The sequence below is a fragment of the Coloeus monedula genome (assembly GCF_965178545.1).
Source record: "Coloeus monedula genome assembly, chromosome: 9".
In the NCBI taxonomy this organism is placed as follows: Eukaryota; Metazoa; Chordata; class Aves; order Passeriformes; family Corvidae; genus Coloeus; species Coloeus monedula.
This window is the reverse complement of record NC_138789.1, coordinates 30,475,639-30,503,512: the sequence shown is the minus strand read 5'-3', so window position 1 is coordinate 30,503,512 and position 27,874 is coordinate 30,475,639. Positions and strand designations below refer to the sequence as shown.

At 46.1% G+C, this 27,874-nt stretch overlaps 1 protein-coding gene across 1 annotated transcript; it reads right to left on the bottom strand.

The window, feature by feature from the left end:
• Positions 1-188: 188 nt before the first annotated feature.
• On the bottom strand, positions 189-27,093 carry RAVER2 (ribonucleoprotein, PTB binding 2; the record flags this gene model as incomplete). Its single annotated transcript, XM_082287671.1, has 14 exons — positions 189-424; positions 2,554-2,676; positions 3,224-3,313; positions 4,489-4,634; positions 4,989-5,100; positions 6,096-6,328; positions 7,517-7,628; positions 7,873-7,977; positions 10,615-10,697; positions 11,607-11,733; positions 12,652-12,843; positions 16,068-16,537; positions 17,529-17,595; positions 26,938-27,093. 14 exons carry the CDS (start codon positions 27,091-27,093, stop codon positions 299-301), a joined length of 2,142 nt encoding a protein of 713 aa, XP_082143797.1. The 3' UTR covers positions 189-298.
• Between the last annotated feature and the right edge of the window lie 781 nt (positions 27,094-27,874).

The window sequence follows — 27,874 nt, the reverse complement described above, 5'->3', positions numbered from 1 at the left end:
TTTATTGCTTTCAGCTGGAGCTGCCCCAGCTCCCCAAGTCCCTGTGCTCTGTCCCTCAGCCCACAGGTGACAAAGCCAACACTGTCCCCTCCTCTCCAAATCAAAGCAGCCAGCACCTTCATCACACACGTCCTGTGTCCTTGGATGTGCCGGGACAGAGCTGGCTCCTCTTGGGACACTCACCCCACACAGAAAGAATTCCTTGTCTGAAGTTAAGGCAGCAATAAATACAGAGGGATTCCCACCTGCCTTCCCTCCCCCGGGCAGGGTTGGGAATCGAGCAATCCGTGGGAATGGATCAATACACGCGCTTCTTCTTGAGGGAGGATTCCGAGTAGCGCACGGCCCCGCCGGGAGCCGGGAATTCCACGGGGCCGGGCTCGGGGGAGGACATGAGGTACGAGGAGCTGCGCTTCGGGGCCACCTGCGGGCAGGACAGGACAAGTGACACTCCATCCACAACCACCACTGCCAATGAACAGCGCTCCAGCCTGGGAATTCCCACACCAGGAGCTGGAAGTGAGGCCAAAAGCCTGACTCCTTCAGCTTTGAGGTCCAGCTCACGAGTCAGGGTTTGTGCCCTTTCCCTAAAAAAACCCCGATAAAAGCAGCAGTGCCCCAGCACACGTGAGGTGCCTGGGCCATGCCGCCTCATTCCACAGCATGTGGATAAAATCCAGTGGGATAATGGCCATGGTGGCCTGCAGCTGCTCCAGACATCTCCAGCCTTTAGGATGAGGCACTTTTCATAGCTCCTGGAGAGCTGAAGGGGTTGAACAGTCCTGGCCCAGCTCCGTGCCAAGCCAGGGGTGAAGAATGTGCTTTCCAGCCATGCCAGAACAGGTCTGTGCAGGATCTCAGGCCCTGGCCCTGCCTTCACACAGGAGTGAGGGATGGAGGGAGCAGCAGTGGATCTTTAATCTGAATTTCAACTCCAAGGCCTCACTGTGACACACAGGCAGCCCTGAGGGGCCCAGGGTGGGGTTTCTGTGAGGGCACAGCTGCTCTAACGCTGCACCAAGGGCTCCCTGGGTTCACTTTCCCTTTGGAGAAACCTTTCCTAGCAGCTCTCCAAGCACCCTGTGCTAGGTCACAGTCACAAACTGCTCCTGCTCAGTCTGATTTCATCCTGGGGGGCACCTTCAGCAGAAACAGAAAATTGTTTTAGGAAAGACTTCAGTTTTCCCCCATCCTCTCTACTGCAGTTCTAAAAGCCACGGGGATGTCGCCCATGTCCTGTAAGCCTCCACCACGCTCTAGCTCACTGATGCTTCACATAACCCCCCCTGACCCTGCTCCTCCTGAGCGTCTGAAACAGCAGGATTAAAAAAAGGCAAAAAAAAGCAGGATCCAAACGAGCTGCAGGGTCCTGCAAGCACAGACACACGAGCACACTCTGAGCTGACCGAGCCTCCTGGGGAGCAGCCTCTTCACTGAGGTTTATCTGCAATTCCAGCAGTTTGGAGGCAAACTGTGCTGCTGTGTCTGTGCCAAGGGACTGACCCTGCTCCTCCTGCCTTTTATGGTTTCTGGCACTAACACCATCATCCCAGGGAGCTGTTCTTCATCACCCCAGGAACCTCTCTGGAGATAAACTGAGAGGTACTGCTTGGCTCAAACCCCACACTGTCTCCTCCTGTTGCCATTCCATCATTTCCAGCCACATCAGAGCTGTTGGGAATCCGAAACCTCCATTTTTTGATGTCCCAGCCCACAGCCAGCTCTACCCTGGAGTCAGGAACTGCTGGAGTTAGAAGGAATGCACTGCCTTCTAAATCACCAAAAAAAAAAAAAGGGAATCTCATGCCCAGTCTAATGCCAGAACTGAACCCAAGGGATTTAATGCTGGGATGGAAGGGCCAGGTCCCTCAGCTCTCCCATCCACGAAAACAGGAGCAATGGGATTTACCTACAGCACAGGGACAGGAACTCCTCAGGAGTTCTAAATCCTAACCAGGCTCCATAAACTGGCCCTCACTCTCCCCAAAGCATTCCCACTCCTTTTACTGATGAAATTTAAGTGTCCACTGGAGCACCAGCAAAGGCAGCTTTGCTCATTGAGTGTGGCTGAAGAAAGCTGCAGCTGACATCAGCTGTAAATCCAAATACAAGCCATTTTAAAATGTTTTTCCCCCAGGATCCAGTCAAGGGGCTGTTGTAACCTGGATGTTGCCCTGAGCTGCTCTCTCCCCTTCAGAGGTTCTATCCCAGTGCAACCCATCTGCAGCCCAGGCAAACACCCATTTAAATCCAGTGGGAACCTCCTCCTCTCTTCACTCCCTACTTCATTTGCCTCCTTCCAGGCATTTTTGCACTCACACCTCTCCAAGAAGCTCCCGAACAGCCAGCCTTGCTCTGCCTGTGGGTTTTGGGGCACTGATGGAGCTGATCCCCAGGGACTGGAGGGCTCTGCAGCGCTCTGGGGCTGGCCCAACCACTTCTCACATTCCTAGGAACCGTCTGGAGGCAGGGATGCAGTGGGAAAGCTCCACTCGGGGGCAGCACCAGACAGGGAAGCAGCGTCTGCAGCCACTGCTCCTTCTCTCCTCTCACCTTCTTTAAGGGGTTTGCTGCAGGAGGCTGCAAGCCCGGCTGGGATCCCTGGGCTCCACTCAAAAGGGCGGGCACCACCTGCAGGCAGGTGCTGTAGTCTGGGAAAGATCCACCTGGAGATTCCTGAATGGGATCCATGAAGTGGAAGGAAAAAAAGGTTTTAATAATGCCTTTTTTTTTCTTTTTTCTATTGTGATGAGCTCTCAACAGGTATGGAAATACCTGAGTCACTCTCAGTTGGTTACAAGAGGTGCAATTCACAGCAGCTCGGGCATGCAGCAATTCCTGGAGCAAAATGTGGGATTTGGATGGTGGTTTAATTTGTGTAATTCCATTAAAAAGTGTCTTTCTCCTTAGCCACAGAAACCTCAACTTGGGCACAGCACAGCCCTTCAATCCTGGGAAATTCAGCACTGGGAAATGCCATTAATGGTGTGCTGCTTCCTGGTGGGAATATTTTAATACACTCCTGAGCTTTCCAGGTGATTTTGGATGGTGGGATTTCAGACAGGGGTATTTTGGGTACGAATCCCAGCAGCAGTGACCATGCAGTGCCCTCACCCCACGCTCTCCAGCCCCTCATTCCTGTGCCAACACACAAAGCAGGTGTCCCAAAGCTGATGGGAGGAACAGCCAGTGGAGACAGCAAGCAAATGAAATTCTTTCTCACCTCAGAGGCTTCATTTTCAAAGCCATCCACTCTGGCCTGGGTAGAGTGATGTGCCTGAGCATAATGTTGGTACCACTGCTGGACAGCCTCCTACAGAGGAGCAGAAATCCTCTCCCATGTCTGCCTACAGTTCTTAACAACTCAAAGCTCTCCAGGAAGCACCAGAACACCTTTAGCACCAATGATGAAGCTCAAATCAAACATTTACAATTATGATAAGGGCTTAAAAAATACAGGAGGTACCACTGCCCTGGCAGTGAGGCTGGGACAACAATTCCTGTTATGGGAACACCTTTAGGGATGGGGCAGCCACAGCTGCTCTGGCCTCCCCACCCTCCCAGCCAGGAATTCCTTCCTAAGATCCCATCCAGCCCTGCCCTCTGGCACTGGGAAGCCATTCCCTGTGTCCTGTCCCTCCAGGCCTTGTCCCCAGTCCCTCTGCAGCTCTCCTGGAGACCCTTCAGGCACCAGATCTGATCCAAGAGGTGTCAGGCCCCTGGCACAGCTCCCTGCTCTGTGCAGTGACCCTGTTCACCCCACCCCTCTGGCCAAGCTGGGACTCTCCCAATCCAAACCCTCTGCATCCTCCAGAGCCACCTGACTCCAGAGCTCAGAGATCTCCCTGGCAGCAGCCCAGCAGAGTCTCTGTCTCCCCACTGACAACCTGGGGAGGAGGCAGTTCTCAGATTTGATCTGTACACAGTTACAGTTTTATACAGACTCAGAATGGTTAATGAAAATATGTGAATGTTCTTTCCCAGTGTCCTGTGGAACTGGCTCTGAGCACTGCAACACTCTCCAGACCCTCCACCTCATGGCCACGCTCTGATCACCACATGGGGCAGATGGGGAGCACATCCTGTGCACTGAAACCAGCTGGCAAACATCCCCCAAGCTGGGCAGGAACTGGGAGGCAGAGCTGTCTTCCCTGGGATCCAGCCAAAGTTCAAGCCTTAAAAATTTCGGGGGAAGGCAAAGAGAAAAACTGCCTGATTCTGAAGGCAGACAAAAGCCAAGGCAGAGGTTGGGAGAAGGCATTTTTTAGTGAGTGCCCCAAGTTCAGGCTCTCAAGAAGCAATTTTTCAAGGGTTGTGATTTCAGCAGGGAATGTTCTTTGTGCTACATCTACTCTGAACACTGAAAGAGAGAAAGTGTCAGTGGAGAGGCTCAGCCCCAAGAGGAGGCAGGAAGAGCACCCAGAAAAAACAAGGAGCTCTGGGGGAATCCCAGAGGCTCCAAGGGACACCAGGCTGTGGAACTCCTACCTGTGGGTATTCCCCAGGCTGCTGGGAGTAACTGAAATAATTTTCCATTGCATGTTGTGATGCAGTTCCCTGAGACACAGCAGCATCCATGACATTGTTTGGAAGGCTGGTCTGCTGTGGAGGACTGGAGGCTTTGCTGGCAATTGCTGCTGGGAACACAAAGAATGCAGTTTGAATAAAACCTGGCTTGTAAAAAACATATAAATTAGGTTCTATTCCAGGATTGAAACTGAATTTTGCCTCTTCAGATTAGGCTGTGCCCCAAATTAATCAGTGCTACTAATAACTGAAAAGTTTCTAGAAGTTTGTGAGCTCATTACTTCTGAAAATGTACCCCTGTTTAACCACCAGGATAAATTACTTTGCAATTTTAAGACACACTACAAGATTTCCTTGAGGATTAATGCTGTGGTCACTGGATTTACCAGGCAAACAGAATAAATATTTGCCACACTGTGGCTGTGGAAATTTGCACTGAAATCCACGAAATGTTTGCTTACCTGGCAGACAGATGCCAGGCAAAACACTTGCCAAATTCAAGTAGGGGTTGGTGCTCAGCCGAATTTCTTTTGGGGGTTCCCCAAGCAGAGAAGTCTGTTTCTTCAAGGGAGTCTGAAAAATGGATAGGGCAGTTTGCATTAAATTCATATAAAATTGATCAGAAATAACCTTAAGTGGCCCAGCAGGGTCTTGGAAAAAACTTAGTCCTATGAAAAAAAAGAAAACCTTTTGAAATAAAATGAAGCTTTTGAAGTCAATCCCAATCTGGACACATTGCCTGCACTTTTTTTTCTTCCAAATAGTTTTTGTAGGAATGTTTCTCTTCAGACTGAAAGTTCCTAAAGGGTATTACAAAACAAACAAACAAAAGAAAACCTTTTATATGCAAGTGAAGGAATAATAATCACTCTAACAATTCCAGATGCAGGGAGTGAAAACATTAAGTACGTGGCCAAAGCAAAATCAACTCTTTTCACTTGGAGACACAAGGAAATAAAGGCCAAATGTTAGGAAAATAATGAATTAAGCACATGTTTCCCCATAAATGTCAAAGTATTTATGTATATTAAAAAAAAGGTAAATTTTTTTAATGGCAGAAAAAACTCCGAAAGAATGAGACCACTTAAATCCCATCCCATCATTCTCTCACACCTCACCTTCAAGGGAATAAATAATATTTTAAAGAACTGATAATTTAAGAGTGGAAAATTTATATAGACACACACACAACCACCTGGAAACCCAAAGGCCTCCCCACACCAGCAGAACTGCTCCTGATTAATCATGAAATTCAACCACGAGTTCAATTTTCGGCCTTTAAAAGAGACATTGCCCCTGAGATTAATTTCATCATCAAACACTGTGAGGGCAAACACATGGAAAAAAGCCCTCCAGCACTGTGGAGATTCCTTTGTTCACTCAGCTGGACCACCAAAGAGCAGCATTGTTTTCTCCCTATTATTCATAGCTGCAATGACCTTAAGAAGTCTCAAGGATGCTCCTGGGATGCAGCAAATTTTACAGCGAAGACGCAGTCGAAGTTAAAATAAAGAGAAAGAAGAAGAAGAAAGAAGGCAAAGGCAGTATTTGTGCTGCATGCTCCTTACCCCCAGGTTTGAGTCGGAGTTTTTGAGCTGGCTGGGTGGTTTGGAGTGGCCAGCCCGCAGAGCTCCGGCGGGAAGGCTGGGCAGGGCCTGAGGGAAGGGCTGCGCTCCCGGCACGGCCTCGGCTGCGGCTTTGTCTGGAGCATTGTTTGGCCCGGGAAGAGCTTGTCCAACAATGTGCTGATTTGGGAAGAATGGCAGCATGCCCATCCCTGCTGCTGCTGCTGGAATGGGAGCTGGGTTAGATGCTGCAGCCAGCCATAAATGGAGAAACTTTGCTGTTAGATGGGATTGATCACAAAGGGTTTGCTTGTGGGGTTTACTGAGGGAGGAGGAAAACACTTCCAGAGCTACTTCACTGGTTTTTGTTCTTTTACCATCCCACAGGCAAACACCTCCATTTCAAGCTGATACAATAAAACTCTGACTTTTCTAAACATTCCCTCTGATAACTTACTTAGTGCTTCCTGTCATTTTCAAAAAAACTGGGAACAACATCCTAGAGGATGCTGGACGGGACACAGGGGGAAACCCCACCTCAACTGGCATTAGGAAGAATTCCTGAAACTGAAGAGCTGGAAAGTGTTCTCCAAAATGAAAATCTGGATATTCAGAGGAGCTTTCTGCCCTCCCCTGGTAACCCTTTCCTTGCTCCTCGTTACTGCCATGATTCAGAGGACTGCAGAACACAGGGATCAGTGGAAGAAACAAGATCAGAAAATCCTGGAATGGTTGAGTTGGGAGGGATCTTAAAGATCATGCAGTCCCACCCCTGCCATGGCAGGGACACCTTCCACTGCCCCAGGTGGCTCCAAGCCCCATCCACCCTGGCCTTGGGCACTGCCAGGGATCCAGGGGCAGCCCCAGCTGCTCTGGGCACCCTGTGCCAGGGCCTGCCCACCCTCACAGGGAACAATTCCTTCCCAATCTCCCATCCAGCCCTGCCCTCTGGCACTGGGAAGCCATTCCCTGTGTCCTGTCCCTCCAGGCCTTGTCCCCAGTCCCTCTGCAGCTCTCCTGCAGCCCCTTTAGGCACTGGGAGGGCTCTAAGCTGTCTGTGGAGCCACCTCTTCTCCAGGCTGAACCCCCAGTATCCAACTGATCTTTCCTCATAAATACTGAGGGCATCAGTGGCATGGAAATTTGCATTCTAACTGACATCTGTCACAAACTGGTTGTTAAAACAAAATGAAGGCAAAAAACCTATTTATGGTGCCTCTCAAGCAACTCACATTTACCTGCTTTGAAAAACTCCACAAAACGTCACCCCTAACTAAAAGCATATTCCAAGTGTACGAAAAGAGGCAGTAACTGAGTAAGCAGAGTATTGAACCACCTGCTTTTGTTACACAGGGACAAAGTCAGGGGCATAATGTGAAGCTGGGCATTTCTACTCATTTGGGATGAAATAAAAAGTCATTTACACTTGAGAGCTTCTCCTCGTGTTGCCAGGCCTGAGCTCACTGCTGGCATCACCCCTATCCCCAGTACTGTCTGCAGGAGCATTGTTGGAGGTTCTCCCAGCAAACCTGGTTTCTAAAAGGAAGAAGAAAAAACTGTGTAAATGATTAAAATAATCTGTTCATAGCTATTCTTTATAACTTCCACGTTCTCAACCTTTTCAGCTCCACCCAACTGTTCAATTAGCACAGAACCACAGAATGGCTGGGTTGGAAGGGACCTTAAAGATCATGGGCAGGGTTACCTGATGATAAAAATTACTTATTTTAGGAGTTGTAAGACTGTTCAAAGAGAGTCAAAGCTGCGGGGGTGGCCTTACACTGTTTGCCTGCATGTTTTCCATCTTCAGGAGCTGCTGCTGGGGCAGGGGCAGGTGAGCAGGGCTCTGCAGCAGCAGGTTGGAGGTGCTCCCCAGAATTGAGCTCTGAGAAAGGATTAAAACAAGGGTTAGTTGGCAGTCACAGAGAACAGAACATCCTTGAAACATTTTCACACGGTACTGCTTGATGAAATTTAAGATCCTGAGTTAAGACAGCAAAGGAAAATAACAATTTCCTCCACAGAACTAATTTTGCTTCAGAAAAATATCCCAATATGTTTCCCCCCACAACAATCAACATGAAATCCTACCCCAGAGCCATTAAAAGCTGACAAATCACAGTGCCTGCAGATTGGCAAGTCTATAAAATATCCACACTGTTCATTCAAAATATTCTGGATCAGTTTGCCACCAGAACTGAGCCACTTAATTAATAACTTGGGGGCACCACCTTCAGACTCTGTCACTGGTATATTCAGCATTATGAGCTCTGGCCAGCACTGAGGCTTAAAGTAAACTTTAAAAGACATCAAGGTTTATGCTACAGGCCTGGAACTGTCTGGCAGCATCATCTGCCAGGTAAAATAGAGGTCATTCTATAGGTTGTTTTACAAATATAAATATACAGGACACTGTGATCATGCCAAGTACAGCCTTCATAATTTAGTGGGTTTTTTTGAGATCTCCTACATAGGAAAGACCACCTAAACCAGGGAATGAAGACTGCAAAGTGGGTGGCAGGGTTAAATTCCCTGGGGAAAAATTCCCTCTATGCCTAAAATATGATCTTCTGGAGTCAAAAATGTGCCTTTTCAAACAAAGATGTGCCATATCTAGATTAGTTATGCATCTATTTTAATTGTCTCTGTGATTTCCAGGAGAAATTATCCAGGGCTGTTTATTGTCACCAGTGCCAGGGGCTGTTCCTTCCAAACTTGGCTACAGCAACAAAGCAAAGTGGTCCAGTTGCAAAACTTTCAGAAATAAAGAGAGTGGAAAAATCAGTTTGGTCAGAATTCTCAGAGGAAAGGCTCTGGATTTATAAAGATTTAATAAATCGCTGGATGACTGAGGAAAACATCCCTGAGAAAGCTGAAAATGCATTATTTTGGCACAGGATAATTTATAACTAAGAGAAATTAAAAGCAACAAGTTGAAAATCAGGCTACCTCGAGTTGAAAGATTACTGGGTGAATAACCTTCAGATCCCCTCTGCTGAATCCCTTTTTAATAATTATTTTAAAATGTTTCATCTCATTATGTCACTTTACAAATCCCCAAATACAAAATACAAACCCAAGACATGCAGGGAGGTGAATCAGTGTGACTGGGGAGGTGTTTCAGTGACAACACCGAATTTCAAGACAATAAAAATAAAACAGAGAACCTGGTTCTCTGGCTTTAGAGAATGCTCCAAAATAAATCATCCAAGAAGAAAAAAATGTGCCTTATAGAAGAAACTGGGATCATCAAATCCTTATAAAATTCAGGTTTGGAGCTCATTAAATGACAGAAAACTCCCAGGAAGAGAATTTTAAGTCTCTGGACAGAGAAAACACTGAGTTGTTTGGCTGCAACTCTCCCAAGGCAAAAACCACTGGAAAAACCTTTGAATCATCATCAGTCCCACTGTTAATTGTGTAAAACATCCCTGGCTGCAGCTGTGAGCACCAAACACTCACACTGCCTTCCAAGGAAGCACAGGCTGAAGAGACAGCAGCAGGAACTTAAACAGACCAATTGAAAATGTCATTTAAATTAAAAAAAAAAAAAAAAAACGAAGAATGATGTATTTTTTTTATATGGACAAAAGTAACCCATTGGATGGGGCAAAATGAAGCAGCATTTATTCCAAATGCATATATTCACCTACCAGTTTTTAGAGAAAAACCAGAAAAGCTCAATATACTTAACAAAAGGAGTATTTCTGCATTTTAGTTGGGTCTTTTCTAAGATCTCTAAGTCTGTCTTTGCCAAAAGAACAGGAGAAATAACTGATGCTGAAGGAGATTTTATTTTTTACATGGAATTTCTGAAATGGCAGAAATAGTAAGGCCAAGTGATTGACCCCAGTCCCTTGCAGGTATTAGTGCAAATCCCTACCATGAATATTAAATTCAATTTTTGGCTCCTGGCAGAGCTGGAGGAATCCTTGAGAGAAGCTGAGCTCAAGGCACAAGGTTGTGGGTGCATATTCTCATTCTCAATTTCCAGCACAAACTCATCCCAAAGATCCTTCCCATTATCTTTCAGGAATTCTGGTGTCCATTTGCAATTACAGGAGAACCCTGGGGGGTTTATGAGTAAGAAGCAACATCTGCAAGCCACTATTTTTTATGGCACATGCAGCACATTTGGGTCCCTGCAAGCTTTAAAATGAAGATAAAGGTGCTGAAATTGTTGGTTTGAATCAGATAAACCCATAAAGTCTCTGCAGGAGTGTGGATGAGCTGTTCCAAGAGAAAGGGACGTGCCAGGCTCCTTGAGAGTTCATTTAAAGAGGAGTTTTTCTGCCAGTAATGACAAGTTTTGTCTACATTGGCAGGTTCTAAGTCAAAAGCTCAGTCTAGATAAAATAACTCGATTTTGGACAGTAAGCACTGCCTGCTCCCTCATCTCCTAACTTTCCTGACAGCTTTAACAAGAACACTTGATTTTAGCTGCAAATCCTTAAAACTTCAGGATTTCTCATGTTAAGATCTCCCAAATACCTCTTTTGATGACAGTTCTTTTGTCACATACCTGATGAACTTTATTCAGCTGCAAAAAAGGTGAGCCCACTGCTGAATTTATGAGGTGAGGTAAACCTGCAGATGCTCCAAGAACTGTTACAGAAACACACAAAAAAATTACACATTTTACAAACTAGGCAAGTAAAAATCTTTGGAATGATCCTATATTTTTAAATTTGCTTTCCAGGAAATGTTCAAGTGTACAAAGGTCAGTATGAGGGACTGACAGACTCCTTTAGGTTGGGAGAGGTTATGAAACATCTTAATACATCCAGCTTTGATATAAAATGACCAGCACAGGAGAGCTCAAAGGTCCCTCCAGGTGCTCCTCCACACCTGAGAGCTTCACTCCAAGATGCAGCAGTGCCTGAGCTGATTCCAGGCCACAGCTTTATCTGAAGTGCTTTAAATTCAGATAAAGCTCAAGTGTTTCTTCCCTGAAGTAGCCACTTCACACTCCATTTCTGTGTGTTTTTGTCACCACACTCTCAGCTCTCCCCCACTCCATCTCCTCATTACCTGGCTCCTGTTCTGAGCACTTTCACCATCTGAAACGGGATTTTTGGGATTTATGTTCATTCACATCCTAATGAGAGCAAGGAAGTGTTTCTGGCTAATGTTGTGGCAGCAGCCAAGAGAATAAAGATTTACACTGGGCACAGGAGAAAGACTCAGGCTGCAAAATTCAGATCTAGAATCAGATCTAAACTTACCAAAGTCTTGCAAAAGACATTTCTTTCTAACCCCATTTCTTATATAAACATTCAGAGCCCACAGGGTTAACACAAGGATATCTGTAGGAAACACTGAACTTTACCCAAACACAAGAGTGTAGCAGAGCACCTCTTGCTTTTGCCTTCATAAAATGTAAATTTGTCTCCACAAACACATTGAAACAGTGCCTGCACGGATTGGAAAACTGTATTTCTACTTAATTACTTTGCAAAAGCCTTGCAGCACTAAGGACAGGGTTTAATTCTGAATTGTTTTAAAACAGCTTACCAGGTTTAACAGTGTGGCCACGCAACTGGGGCTGCAGCAGCATCTGCAGCATTGCTGGATTATTGAAACTCTTCATGATCTGCACTGGATTTGGCTCTGGAAGCAAGCCCTTCCTGTTGTTCCTCATCTCCAATGAAGAGATACAAAGGTGTTAGAAGCAGGAGAAAACAAAGAATACATTTCAATCCCTCAAACTTGTGTGATGCCAATGTACACATTGCATCTGACACAGAAAAGACCATTTCCTTCCCTGTTTCCTGCTCTTTTCCCCCTCAAATGAAACACCTAACAAGCTATTCCAACAAAATTTCAAGCACGTTTCTTTTTTTCCCTTAAAGCCAGAGTTATCATTACAGGAGCATAAGAAAGGCACTGTTGCCATGAGCACTGCATCTTGTAATAGACTTCTTATCTCTTTTATAATGATGTGGTTTGAGCTGGCTGAAGTGAGGGAACTCTTCTACCTCTCCATTTAAAGCAGCTCCATGTAACACTTATCACATCCAATTTTCTAGGAAATAATTTGATAAGATGTGGGTGTAAAAAGCTTTCTTCTACCTCGAGCATGAAATGAAACTATTTCTCCTGCCTTGAAATTGATCTTAAAGCTGACAAATTCTTGCCTCTCTGTTTTAAACCAAGTCTTAGCTCATCAAATGACTCATTCCCAGTCACTTTTCTTTTGAGCTGGAATGATTTCTCTCACAGAAGATTACATTTACTAAAATCCAAGAGTTATGTGGGTGTAACTTTGTGGTATATTATGGATGTATTTTATCTTCTTCCTGGCCATCTTCACCTAGGAAGGAGCCTGAACTGGACTGATTATAGAGAATTCCAGAATGGTTTGGGTTGGTTAAAGCCCATCCAGTTCCACCCTTCGCCATGGGCAAGGAATCTTCCACTACCCCAGGTTGCTCCAAGCCCTGTCCAACCTGGCCTTGATAAACCCAAAATGCTTCCAGAAACTTGGCTCCTTTTCCTCACACAAAGCCCTAACTCAGGCGTATCAAGCTCATCCCTAAGAGGTTTCCAGGGATCTTACCATCCTTTGTGCTGCTATCAGAGCTGCCAAGGTGCTCCTGCCTGGTGCTCCAGGGGCACAGAAGGACACCTGCACCCTCTTGCCGTTGATGGTCACTCCATCCATGGCCCCTCGCACGCTCTCCGCCTGCTCCGCGGTCTCGTACTCCACCACGGCGAAGTCCCCGCTGCCACCGTCCTCATCCTGGGCAAACTGCAACAACAACAGTTCCCAGCACTCCACAGAAACCTGGCCATGCCAGGAGCTGCCCTACAATGTTTTCACCTGTGCCTTGCAAGATCTTACACAGCTGACACAACCCAAGGTTAGTATTTCCCCAAACCATGAGGTTTCTTTCTCTAAGTGCTGGAAAGAAGTTGGATATCACATCTTCATTATTTGGCATTCATGCTTATCTCTTCATTATTATCTACTCATCCCTTCTATTATCTCTTCCATTCCCACCTTCACTTCCACCTCACCTCATGGAGAGCCTCAGCTGTGAAACACATTTAACACAAATTAAACAACAAAGGAGGAGTGAGAAGCAAACTGCAAATACAGCTGGATGTTACAAGCATTTTTATTTTGCAACATAATTATAAAATCATTATTCTTCATGTTTTCAGCCTGCAATAATCAAAATGTCATTCATCAGGGTGCATGAGAGCTGCTGAAACATGCAACAATGCAAATTCCACCAGTATCTGGTGCCTTTTGGGAGCATGTGAAGTCTGTGGTCGTGTGGAATGCCAAGAGAAGATGCCAGACTGATCAATCAAGCAGACTGGAAAAGGGCTTACGTGGCAAATGCTGCTCTGGCCTTTGTATGCAGAGTTTGAGAGAGAATGAGCAGATTTAAATCAAACAAAAAAACGGGGTGAGAAGGGAGGGATGAAGCTTAGGCAAAAATCTCCAGTCCTCAAATGAATGGGAATGATAAACTGATACCAGCTCTGGTGTGCAAGAGACAAAACCTCCTCCAGACTTCACTGGATAAAAACAACCTCAGCCCCATAAACTTACCCTGACAACTGAAATATAAATGTCAAAGAGTTGGAAGAAAAGGAGCGTGGTCAGATCTTTAAAGGCACTGTTACAGCCTGGCCTCTGGGCAGAGCTCTGGAGAACACATATTTTTATATATAAATACACACATAGATGTGTGTATGTTATTTTTTATTCTGATACCAGTTTAGGTGCACTGGTAAAGACCTGAGGGACTTGTGAAAAGAAGGGTTTGAAGCTATGGAACATCTGTATTTTAGTTTCAGCTAAACTGAAACACAATTAAAATCTCCCTTAACATGTTCAAGTGCAGCTACCAATACTCTTGCAAAGGATTTAGGAATTTTTAAACTTCCCAAGTAAACAGGTACTGAAAAAAAGCTCTTTATCCCTATCCAAATTAGGCTGGACTCCTTCTAGTGACAATTTCAAGTGACAGAAGAAAAGAATGAGGTTTTCTGGTCCATTTTGTTGAAATAAAGGACAAAACACATTTTTCCTAATATCCATGGGTAAGTATCTGGCTTCAGCTCCTCCTGACAGAACATTTCTGTTGTCAGTAGAGGAGAAATCAAATTGACTTTCTAAAAAATGGTAATTTTGGAACAAGATGAAATAACCCAGAGTTCATTTCATGAGTTCAGGTAAGAATTTTGGGCAAAGATTGTATTGACTGGATTAAATACTGCAGGAGCTCCAAGCAGAACTAAGCCATAGAAGCACCACAAGAACTACACTGAAATTTTCCAGACACAAAACATTTCTCCCAGTCATTCTCTATTGAAATTCCCTCCACACTGAGGTTTCTGTTACCCTGACCTCTCCCATTTTTTGTCTCTACCCACCCCATCACATCCCTCCTCTTCGCTTTTTACACCTTTTCTTGAGTCTTCCTCCTCCTTTCTTTGTCCTCAATTTTCAGGTCATCTCACTCATAAACCCATAATTAATTAGCACTGTTATGATGAGAATTCATCCATTTTCCTCCCTTTCTCACCTCTCAAATCTGAACTATTTGTTTTCCTACCTCCACCCTCCCGTATTTTATAGGAACGGGAATATTTACTGACCTAATGCAGACACTCTCCTCACCCACACCAAGTGTGACCTAAGTTTTATTATTATTTTAAAAGGTAAAAGTCAATTTTTAAGTGCCTCTAACTGCACAGCAGACCCCTGTTAGTGAAACCCATCCTTCTCCAAGAAGTCTCTTATTCTTTGAAGCTCGGAGTTTTTAAAGGACGTTGAAAAATTGTTGGGGGAGCTGATAAGAGCCCCCAGATTATCTGACATCTGGAAAAAAAGCCCTGAAGGAAAAGACTTAAAAGGATCAATCTGTTTAGCTAATTAAACAAAGATTGAGCAGGAGACTTGATTACAGCATTTAATACTGTCTTACAGGAAGAAAATAATGGGGAGCAAGATCTCCTTAATTTAGGCATGAGTGAGGTGAGGCTGAAGCCAGACACATTCCCAGGCACGAGTTCAAAATAGCCAGGAACGGGTATTTTCTGGGAAGAGTTCATTCCAATCTATTAATCTCCTGATATATTTGGATCAAGGATGTCTAAGGATTTACTCTGGCCAACTAGAAATTCCTGGGGCTGGAAAACAGCACTAGGGAGGATGAGAAGGCCTGCAGGTGGTCAGGCTGCACAGCCTGATGGACCTTCTGCTCCACATGCTGGGAATCTCCAGGTGCTTATCCCTGGGGCTGATCCCTGAGCAGCCTTCCAAGAGACTTAAGGGAAAAAAAACCCAACACAAAAACAACGCTGCAACTGAAATCTGTGTGACTACAAGGAAAGCTTTCCTTCTACTGCCTGTTTATGGTGACCTGTCTGTGCCACAGCATTTATTTGTGGTCTCTTAGCTCACAGGCCACGAGGATGAGAAGGAAACCTTTGCACGACAAAGGCAAGGATCTGCCTCTTCTGTACTTCCAAGCTTTCCAAAAGATGTGTCACTTCTATCCCTGGCAACACCCAAGAACCCAAGCCTGCATCTTCCTCTATTAGGGAAAAAACATGTTAAATATTAATATATGAGTTATATGAGGTATTTTACATGCTCTGAACTGTTGCACTTGTGGTATTCATAAACTCTGCCTTTCTTTACCAAGCAATGAAGCCATCAGCAATACTTCCTTTAAAAGCTCTAAAAAATACAATTATTTTCAGTAAATGACATAAGGGGATGTCTTACAAACATTTTGCTGGCATTTCACTGGAGCGGTATCCTGCAGAATTCCCAGACACCACGGACCAAGCACTGCACGCCCAGAGCAGTTAAGCATCACTACTCACATCACTGTGCAGATGCACAGCTGAGTGATTATAGGAAAAACAGAAGTGGAAGACAGCAAGAGTGAAGTGAGCCAATACTGCAATCCCAACCTTGGTTTTCCATAAGGCAGAAATCCAACCTACCTGGCAGAAGACAGGTTTGTACTTCAGGGAGAAAGCCTGGATCAGTTCTTTCGAATCAGCGCAGTCTTTTTGTAATTTATCCACACAAAGGCACTTGGAGTGAATAAGGTTTGTGGTCAGCTGGTTCACATCCATCCACTGTGCAAACAGAGTGCTCTCCTCCAGCTGCTTGCCCAGGAGTTCCAGCCTGGCCTTGGCAGCAGAGTCCTTCTTCATGTATTCCACGAATCCATAGCCCTTGGAATGGCCGGTGAGCTCGCTGTAGACCAGGAAACACCTCTCCACGTTGCCATAGGCACGCACCAGTTCCTCAAATTCCTCTATCCTGAGGGAAAGGGGCAGGTTGGTGATGCACAGCAGAGCATCCGTTGGCTGGAGCTGCACGGAGATCTCCTTCCCACGGAGGGAATACTGGTGGAACTTCCGGATGGCGCTCTGGGCCTGCTCCCCGTTTAACAGGGTGACAAAAGCTGCAAGAGACCAGCAGTGGGGACATCACCTACCCTGGCTTACCTGCAGCCACACCTCTCCCTCCCCCTGAAACCACAGGTGAGAGCTGCAGGTTTACCCCAAAGATAAAACAGATAAAGATATCTATTGCATATATAATAGATATAATGTCTAGAATCTGGGATTATCAACTGAACACCATGAGCAATTAACTCAAAAAGTGACTGTGTTGTGATGCACACAACTTTACTCCTTGTAACCCAACCAAATTTTATATATGGGGAACTAAATCAATATTTATTTAAACTTATTAAATACTTAAACTAAATATTTAATTATTTACTAAATTAAATAGTCCACTGAAGTCAACAAGTTATGGATTCTACTGAATCTCTTTGATGACAACATCCACAAGTTCTCACTTTGGGGTTAACAGAAAGTCTTTCTTTTCTGGGTTTTCAGTCCATACAGGATTTCACACAGTCACACAGTCCCAGACTGAGTGAGGGTGGCAGGGACCTCCTGAGGACCTCTTGTCCGACCTGTTCCTCAAGCAGGGTCACCCAGATGGCTTCCCTAGTATCCCAAGCAATGGAGATTCCACAACTTCTCTGGACAACCTGCAACAGTGCTGGGTGACCCTCACAGGGCAGAAGCGTTTCCTGATGTGAGCAAACTGCAAATGCATCTGAACTGGGTAGGATTTCCTCTCAGGCACGTGTGGTTTGTCCCAAGAGACGCCTCAGGACCAGTTTTCCAAAGGGATTCAGCCAGCTGAGGTCTGCTTTGTCCCAGAGGGACACTCACTAAGGAATAGTCCTGAGAGAGAGCAGAAGGGACCAAAAAACTTCTGGTCAACACCAGAAAGTTTCCAACTTCCACTGGCTTCAGCAGAAGGTGACCGAAAAGGCACTGAGGGACACCAGACAAGCTGTGACAGTCCATGACTTCACACACAGCACATGATGTTCCTTACAGAATTGAAATATATGGAAGTTTTTAAGTTCTCACCTGTTCTTTTATTCCTGTCCACATAACAATACTTGATTTCATAATCTTTAAACAAGTCGTGGATTTCCTGCAAGTGAAAAGTACAAGTAACATCACATAAAAAAGTCACCAAACCAAGCAAGTGTATAAATTCATCCTCTTTTCAAACAAAACCAAAAACTTCCCCAACAAACAGAAAATTTCACCATAGAAACACTATCAAATATTTGTTTTGAAAGCAGTTGGTTATACTGCTGCAGCAATGCTTTTCTCTCACATAAAAAACTGGCTTGCTGAATTTGATTAATGTACTTTTCATTCTCTGAGGTCACATAAACACAAAAGGGCGTCCTGTAACTGTCTTTTGATAAAGACAACATCACAGCTCATTAAATAGCAAAACCCTCTCCATTTCTCTGAAGTACAACTGGCAGAGCTAAAATACCACATGGACAAGGAATACTGGCAGCATCACATCACCAAACTTACTGAGGGCAGCAATGCTGCCCCAAAACCCAACAGTTGCTTCAGTTTCCTGCTCAAGTTCACTTTAATAGATTTTCACTCTTAATAATGGATATTCTTTCACCCAGCAGATAACTGTGGCCAGAGTACCCCCTGGAAAGTATCCTCTCTCAATTACTGCACAGATGCTCAACAGAGAATCAATCCCAAGAGTGTTATTTGCTCCTACTAATTAATGGGAAGAGAGGAGGGGTGGGTAAGGGCAAGTCGTAGAGGAGTTTGCTACAACTATTCCCAGAAAACCAAGGTGCACATGCCCCAAAAAACCCACAAATTATTGTTTTATGTGCTGAGAAAGGAGAGATGAACATTCATCACCCCAAGGAGAAACCAGGAGCAGTAACCTGGATATTTATATTATTTTAGCTGAATAAATCCCATACACAAGAGTGCAAAGTGATTTCAGCAAACAAGATAATCAACCAGCTTTGTCTGAAAGTTTAATTGCAGCCAATTTCCAGCAGCTGAGTGGAGTTGCCGGTTTGGTAATTCAATATATGGAGCCTAAAGGTTAATTGGGTTCTCTGTGAGTGGTATCAGGTGCACACCTTTTAGTCAAGAGAGCACCAATCTCTGGTTTCACTATTTAACAGCTGTCAAATACTGCATCAATAAAATATGGCAGCATTTCTCCAGCTCCCACACGTCCTCTAATAAGGTGTGATAAGGATGGGGTTTCTGAAATGCAAGATACGCCCAAAATTCAAGCCAGGAAGGGGATTTGAGTGTGGACACCTCTCAAACAAGAATTAGATGTTTCATTCTCAGACATGAGAGACTGAGAAGACACTTTCTGCACAGTTTTGGCATTTCACTTGTACTGTACCACTGAAGACTCCAAAGAAATTATACTCTGAAATAGTCTGAAATAATACTCTGAAAAAGAGGGACCTATCTGCCCTTTTGATTTCCTGTATTATTTTACAAGAGCAACACTGAAAGTTTTATATGATGATTAGGTAGCAGGATATATTTTTTCAAACAGCTCTGAAGCCTCTTTTGAAAGTCATCTGTGTATCAGGTGATTCCACATGATTTCCCAGTAACAGCCTGAAACTTTGAGAGGAAAAACAGCCCCTAGTAAACAACTCTTTGGGGGATAATGATGTAAAATATGATGAACACATAAGGGAGATTTAAAATGAATGCTTAATTTAAGCACAGAAATTCTGGTAAAGATTTTAACACCAGCTTCCACAGGTGGTTGCAAACACTGCCAGGTTTGTGCAAAGGGCTCTGCCAGGAAGGTTCTGGTTCTTGTGCTCTCCTGGGCTCTGGGCAGGGCTGAGACCTTCACCTGTGGAACTGGGGTTGTGCAGTGTTTCAGTGAAAGCATTTCTCACATAAACACCGTTTGTGAGGATTTCCAAAGATAAAACACACCCTGCCAACTCTAGGAAAATGTGTACTCCTTCAATTAAACAGCTGTAAATATCTGCATGTTACACTGAGATTTCTCTGCTTGCTAAGCCAGCTTTAACTCAGGCACTTCTCTAAACTTCACCTCCAACATCTCCCAGCACTCAGGTCTGGTATAAAAGAGGGAACAGTGCTCCCATTGTGATGCTGTTTCCAGTTCCTGCTCCCCACAGCTCAGGGCAGAAGTGTCAGCAACGGGAAGGACTCAGCACTGATCCCTGTGGTCCAAGCAGTTCCCCAGGATCGGGCCAGGAGGGAATGTTTACTCTGGGAGAAGAAGGGGGTCAGCCAAGTCAGGTATATCCTCTGCTGCGACCCTCTTAACTTGCAAGGAATGTAAGCAGAGGGATGTTTCCCTGAGAACGGCAGAAACAAACAGCCGCCGCTCCTTCCCAGTCCCGGCGTTCTCCCGGCTCTGCTCCACGGAGCTCCTGCACCCCCAGCCCGGCAGGCAGGGAGCAAACCCCGAGCACTGCCCTTAACTCTGAGGCGTAGCAAAGCAGGAGTAGTAAACTCAGTGTGGCACCACACCTGAGCAGCGGCGGCCAGCCCAGGTGCCACCCCCTTGTCCATGCTCCGATATCCGCATCCCAACATTCCGGTGACAAAACTGCTCCTCCTAAAGGACTTTTTCTCCTTTAATAAAGGAATTAATCTGCTAAACTACAAAACCTGGCTGACAACTACCACAGTAATCCTCATTTAAGTGCATCCTACTAAGTCTAAACAACAGCAACATCTACCAACACGCTGAAGGCCCACACTGGACAAATTGTGTTTTGACAACAAAAATGTTCAGCAGTTCTTAAGCTTTCTGGTCCCTTCCAACCCAAATCATTCCAGGATTTTTTTATCTTGGAACAAAAATATAACCAATAATCCTTAGCTACTCTACAGCCCCTTAAACCCTTAAAAGCAGATAATCTTATCATCAATAAAAATTAAAATAGTAACTAAGAAATAATCAGTCATACATGGAAATTAGCAGAAAAAACAACATCAAATGTAATAAAGGGAGTTTAAGAGAAATCATTCTTTTTCCTTTAAAAATTGGATTGTTTACTACTGTAAATGCGGTCTTGAAATACTTCAGTTCTTGCCCTGTCCTGTCTTGTCCTGGGTAGAAAAACAGGCAACCTGAGTTTTCAGCACTTATTACCAGTTTGAGACTTGCACCTCCGAGTCAGAAAGAATTCCTTAGAAAGAATCTTTGTGTTTAGTACCTGCATTGTTTGAAACACAAATGAGAAAGGGAGCCATTCACAGGGACATCTGCCCTGTTTATCAAATTAGTAAAGCTCAGTGGTTTATTTCTAATAAAAGCAGCTTTTCCTACCCAGGATCTCAGTGCAAGGGAAAAAATATCCAAGAAATTCTCAGTGCTCACCTGGAACAATACATAAAATATATACAATAATGTACATAGAGCCTACAGCACACCAAACCCAAGCACTTTTCTCTCTCTAGATGTAAAACAAGACTTCATATTAGATGCAGTAATTGCGCTATTCTGGCAACAAAATATTTAACAATTCTAAGGGTGCCCGGCCAGATTTCTGCAGTGAGTTTCAGGGAAGTTTCCAATATAAACACTCTCCAAGCCTGGTCTATAACTTGGCTCTCACTGAGCAGCTGAAGGCCTGAACTTCACAGGCATATTCTGGAATGGGAATCAATTAAGTTTAAAGTAGTTACTTGGCTAACCAAGAAGTTTTAAATCATCTCACAGCTGAAAAAGGCTTTGTTTCCAGTTGTGCAGGCAGGGCAGGAAAAAGAGAACTCAGAAAAAAAGCTTCACATCTACAAATGATATAATGTGGTGTTCATTTAATTCAAATTTTAGACTGCTAAATACTTGAGTTCATGACATGACACATGGATTTCACTGCACATATTACATAAATAATACGTAGTAAACAAGAGAATATTGACACAATTTAAAGTAATAGAATGTAACTAAGGGGAAAACCCAGAGGCTCTGTCAGAGAACAAGTGGAGCACTCAGCAGCAACAAGAGGGTTAACAGAAAACCCAAAAGGACTGATGCAAAGTGCAATTTTAACCATCTCCTGACCACAGACGTAGGAGGGCCTCAAAATTTCAGCAACTGCTGGATAAATCCCCCTGTGCTCCTAAGAAGCAACATTTCAGGCAAAGACTGAGCTCACCACACCTCTTCCTTCACAATTTCCAAGTGGTTTTCAGTGCTGGGATAAAGGCAGCTCTCAGAGGAGCAAAAGTGGAGGATCAAGTGGGAGATGTGGCAGATGCTGACCTGCCCAGGAACAGCGAGCACTGAGGTGTGTCCCAAGGCTCCTGCTCAGCACATTCCCTCTTCATTTCCACAGCCCAAACTAGGAAACCTGAAATGGATTCAAGCCTGTCATTCCAGGCCATAAACTGCTTTTGGGGCAAACCTTTGTGTTTGAGAACTGATTCTCACTTTTTTAAGATCATAGCCCTCAAAGATCTTTAGGGAAGTAATGTAAGAACAAGTGATGACAGGAAAACAGGAGTTTTTCAATGGAATGGAAAACCTTTTCCTCTGATCTTCCAGAGACTTTTGAGAGTGTTGGTAAGAGGATCTCTATGGGACTGGAAATTAATTCCATCATCCTGGGCATACTGGGCAGTGTGAGAGCTAAATGAAAGAGGGAAAAGACATAGAAAGAGGTAAGTTGAGAGAGCAATAGCTCAAAGCAAAAGAAAAGTAATAAAGAAAAATGTTAAATGTACATCTTAAGGCACGAGAGCTGCTCCCTCTCCACAACGTGCCTTTCATGTTCAGGCAGTGTGACAGAGGAGTAATGAAAACACAAAGGCCCTTCTACTTAAAGGTCTGGCATCCAACAGATTGGAGAGAACACTCCCTCAAATCATCACACCTCATTAAAGGCTCTCCATCAAAAAGGAACAAGGAAAAACTCTGGCTAATCCAGGGAGAAAGGGAAAGAAATGCTACAACCCCACCAGAGCAGCACCATGCTAAGCAGTGATTTGGCTTTTGATCAGGAACAGACACCAGTGAAAAAAACTGAATGGGTCCACCAGGTCCCAGAACAGCAAATGAATCCCTATCCCAGGTGCACTGTACCAGTTTTGTACCAACACCTCAGTGTTTCACTGTTCTCTGGATTCTGCACGCCTCAGGAGAACCACGGGGTGTTAAAATAATTAACCAGCCCTGCTTTGCTGTGTGCCCTACATTAAAGCAGAGCATCCCCTCCATCAGATTTGTTCTGTAGAACTGTAACATGGTGGCATTTAGGGATAATCAACCCTAAAATGGTTGGGAGCAAGTGCATCTCCCACAGCATCTTATCTTATCTGTACAGAGGGGAAGCAAAAAGCCAACAGCCCTCGCTGGGCAGCTGATCTTGGCACAGAACACTGGAGATTTGGCTACAAATCTCAGTAACGATGAGCAAAAAAGATAAATAACCCAAGGTCTAATCTTCCCAGCAGGAACCCCATGGGATAGGAACTGGTATCCCATATCAGAGTCTGCTGATTGTGTCCCAGTGATGAGCCACTGTCCCTATGGAAGTTCATCAGCCATAAATATGGAGCCACTAACAGTGAAAAAACAATAAATTGGGGGAAACCAAAATCAATTATTGTAATCCATTGGGGTAATTACAGAAAAAATCCAAAAGAAACAGAAGTTGACACCAATGTCCTGGTTTGGGATGGGACAGAATTAATTTTGTTCTTACTGGTTCAGTGCTGTGTTTTGACTTTAGGATGAGACTAATGCTCATAACAGGAGGATGTTTCAGTTGTTGCTAAGCAGAGCTTACTCTGAGCCAAAGTCTCTCCAGTTTCCCATGCACAGGTGCATGGAATGCCAGGAGGGAGCAGAGCCAGGACAGCCAAAGGGATATTCCACACCACAGAATGTCAGTATATAAACTGGGAGCAGCTGGCATCAGTCAGTGGGTGCTGAGCAACTCTGCTGGGCATCACTTGTTCCTCTTGGGTTTAATTCCTCTCTTGCTCCTTTTTATTACAATTAATATTAGTATTATTAGTCTTGTATTAATTTTAGATATGTTTTATTTTGCTTCAATAATTAAACTATTCTTAACTCCCAAGCTTTACTTTTCCCCTGATTCTCCTCAGCACCAGAGCAGTGAAGAAATGAAAAAGTGGCTGTGTGGTGCTTATTTGCTGACTGGGGTAAAACCAATACAAACTCCTTTTTAGTGAGGTACAACTTCACTTCCATTCTGCTCATCCCGAAGTTCCCGGCATCTCTTTATCAGAAAAGGAGAGAGGAAGGTGTTATTTCCTTCCCTCCCTCTGCTCAGAGCAGTCCTCCTGCCTCCAGAGCACTGGGAGCAGTTTTAGGATAGTTCCAAGGCCCTTCTGGTTGCAATTTCTGCTCTTACAGCATCCCATGGGACCATGTTCCTTGTGCTGGAATGGATGATTGATCAGGGCTGGTGGCTCAGGGAGATGCACACACAACAAGGCAATCCAAGAGACCTCCAGCCATGAGATCCCTGATCCATTGCCAAGCACTGATTACAATAAAAGGCATCACTACAACCACGCTCACTTTTAAGTCTCTTGGCAAAGATTCTTCCTCCAAACATCAGTCTTACCACAACACCACATCAGAGGCCATTCATGCTAACAAGAACAGACTCGCTATCTGATATTCTTCAAAGGGACTGACACCAAGGGGACAATCTTACTGCAGAATATCCCATATCACTGCCCTGCCCTAATGAAGCCACAAAATGACTGCTCTGCTAAGAGCACACAGCACTTCCTCACTCCTGCAAGAACTGGAACTGGAGGAGTGTGATCTGGCAAGGCTGCAGGAGGAGAGTGGATCACTGCTCTGAGCACGTATCCCAGAGAAGCTCCATGGAGAAACAGGGAAGCCTCTTGTGACCCTCCACACAGCCTGCTCCACTCTCAGCACTGAATTCTGCTTTTTAAGACACAGTCACTGCTACAGATGTCAAAGATCTGAAGATTTGGAGAGGTCGGCAATAGCCCATGGCCATTTCTAGGTCATTATCACACCACACATTTGATACTGTGTTGGAGGAACCCCATGAGGATGAATTTGGGGAATTACCTGGCAACTCTGGAAGAGTTCAACATTGATCAACTTGCCAACTGAGCAGCAAATGGAGACTCTGCCTTCAAGAACAGTGAAGATGTAAAGATGTTTACCACAGATCTGCCACAAAAACCCCTCTCTCCACAGCTGTAGTGAGAGAATTGCCTGAAAAAACATCGACCCTGCAGGTTTCTATTTGTAGGTTGAGCTCTGTTTGGTTTCTAAGACTGCAAACCTGTTTCTGGTTCAGAAACCTCATGGCTAAGAGATATTTCTTCTGTGGCCTCAAGAGTAATTTATTTTTTTAATTTAGTTTAACCCAGGTGGGGCTCCAAAGGTAATCGAAGATTACAAGTACAGCAATAAAGTTAATATGTAGCTACAACTGGCAGAGGAATTATATTCGTTATATAACTTCGTATTAAAAAAATAAGTTTTTTTCTTACTTTTCTGACAAAACTGAGTATCTCCACCAAGCTCTATCAGCAGAACAGTCATTTTTCACTTCAAAACTATTTTGGTAAATCTTGGCCCCACTCTTCACGTAACAACAAATGGCAGCAAAGCCAACACCCCAACGCTCAAGAGATGAACAGTTACATTTATGAAAACCTATTCTGGGAGACTTGGCTGCATTTCAGTGATGTTCATCTCCCTCTTGACAGAGAATAAACTGGCCAGGTCAGAAATAGTTTATCTGATTTTACTTGGCTCACCCATTACTTCAAGGAGAAAACAGAAGACAGACCCGTGTTTACCACGGGTGTTAACTGGCAACAAGAAATGTTAAATTCCACGGTAATTTTGGAAATATGTAACAGCCAAATACACAGGTAAGATTTAACATGCCTGACCACAAACACACTTCTTTCCAAAACTGCTCCAGGACAGAAACTTTCTATAGCACAATTCTTCTGCCTTTATTACCAACACCAGTAGCTCAACAACGTTAAAAACTAAAACGACAACTTGTAAAGTGCATTTCAGGATCTGTACATGGTATACAGGGCAACATTAGAACCTGACATATAAAAAAAAGGCATCTAAGTGCTGCCTTTAAGCCATCAAAACAAAAAGGCAAACTTCCAGAAAACTCCGTGGCTGCCGAATTTGACCTTAATGTTGGTATTTCCCTGTAGCACACTCCGGCTGAGCAAGCAACGCCAAACTCGACAGGTTCCATACAGGTGAATTCCCACCTGGGAATTCATGGAGGACCTGCAGTGGGATCAAGGGACACAACTGGAGTGCCAGGGAGTGCTCCGGTCCTGGCCATCCACAGCAAGCATCTGGTGACACACCAGCAAAGCCCTCTCTGTCAACACCGTCACTTCATGAAGAGACGCCAAAGATTAGCAGCGTTCACCAAGCTGTGAGTTTGCTATTGATCAGCTCATCAGGCTCCTATAAATAGAGGTGCCTAAAGCACCCTAACAAAGCTGTCATCTCTAAACTTTTAACCATCCCCGACCCCACTAGGGCAGGGCCAGACACACCGCGAGGCACGGCGTATGCGAGAACAAAACAGCCAGAAGTGCGGCGGCCAGCTGGGTGCTGCGGGTCGGATTACAGCGAGCGCTGAAAGAGCCTCTCCAAAATGAATAGTCCCTTTTTCTGCCGGAGTTATGCAGAAACTGAGTCTGCACGTGCTGCTCTTACCCGCAGGTAGTAAAACCACCTGTGCTTTACAGAGGGGGGAGGCAGACGAGGAGCAGAGCAGAACAAAAGCCGCAGTTACTTTTTTTTTTTTTTTAATATACTTGTGCATCAAGTTGTGTGTTTGGAGCTGGTGAAGTGACTGTGCAGCTAAATCACCTCAGCATCTGACTCACAGTACTCGGTTGAAGAGTTCAGCGATCATCTCCTACCAAGAGCAGCAATTTGAGCGGAATTTTCCTAAACCACCGTCAGACTGCGGAAAACCGCTTTCCCTCGCTACGTCTGGCTCACCTCACAATAAAAGAAAAGCCAGTCTGGAAGCTTTTTAGCTCCGATTTCGCACCGAAAGCGGCTGTGCTGCAGTGCCCTACCTGTGCGCACACAGGTGCCGCCTCGCCGGCGGCGCTCCCGTTACCCGTTCACCCACACCGAGCCCCCGCCGAGCTCCCTCACGCCCCGGGCCGCGACCCCGGCTCCCCCCGGCGAGTGGTGCCCGGCCAGCCCGGCGTGGCCCCCGGTGAGGGCGCGGACGGGCGAGCCGGAGCCGCTCTCCGCAGGTAACAAAGCCGCCCCACGCAACCGATGCCGTGCGGGGCAGCGCTGGGAGGAGGCAGCGCCCCGCGGTCGCCGAGCCCCGCGGGGGACCCGGGGCTGCCCCGCGCCTCCCTCCCCACCGCCGGCCCCTGCCTGAGGCGCGGGCGGGAGCGCGCCACGCCGCCGGGCGGCTGCGGGCAGCGCTGGCGGCCCTACCTGGCTGCTGCTCTCGGCCGGCAGGTTCCGCAGCAGGATCTTGCGGCGGTTGCCCAGCTCGCGGCGGGTGCTCGCCAGCCGCCTCGCCACCTCCTCGGCGCTCAGCGGCGGCGGCTCCGCGGGCAGCGCCGCGCCGCGCTCGGCTCCCGCCGCCATCTTGCAGCGCGCCGGGGACCGCGGGGGGAGCGCGACGCTGGGGCCGCCCCCGCCCTGCCCCGCCCGGGGGCAGCCTGAGGGAGCCCCCGGGCCCGGCCCCTCGCGGCCGCCAGACCCCGGCCCCCGGAGCCTCGCAGGGATGGGGGGGCAGCGGAGCAGGCTCGGCGCTGCTCGTAACGGAGCTCCAGGGGGTGTGTGGGATGAACGGGAACGCAGCGGCAATTTCACAAAACGGGCTAGGTTGGAAGGGACCACAGAGGGGCATCTGGTCCAAGGTCTCTGCTCCTGCAGGGTCATCCCAGAGCACATGGCACAGGATTGTGTCCAGACGGGGCTGGGATATCCCTGGTGAGGAGACTACACCCTCCCTGGACAATCTATCACCCGCACGGTGAAGAAGTTCTGCCTCCTGTGCAGGGCAATTCCTGGGCTCAGGCCCTGCCCGTGGCTCTGGGGCCGCTGCCGGGCCCCGGAGCAGAGCCCGGGCCCTGCCCTGAGCCCTCCCTGCAGCCAGGGACAGCCAGGGCTGAGGGCCCCTCTCAGCTGGGGCTCCTCTCGAGGCTGAGCAGCCCCGGCTCCCTCAGCCCGTCCTGGGCACGGGGATGCTCCAGGCCCTTCCTCAGCTGCGCAGCCTCCGCCGGCCCCGCTCCAGGAGCTCCCTGGCCCTGCTGGGCTGAGGAGCCAGAGCTGGGCACGGCACCCCAGAGGTGCCCCCAGGGCTGGGCACAGGGGCAGGATCCCTCCCTGACCTGCTGGGAATGCTCTTCTGAAGATCCCATTG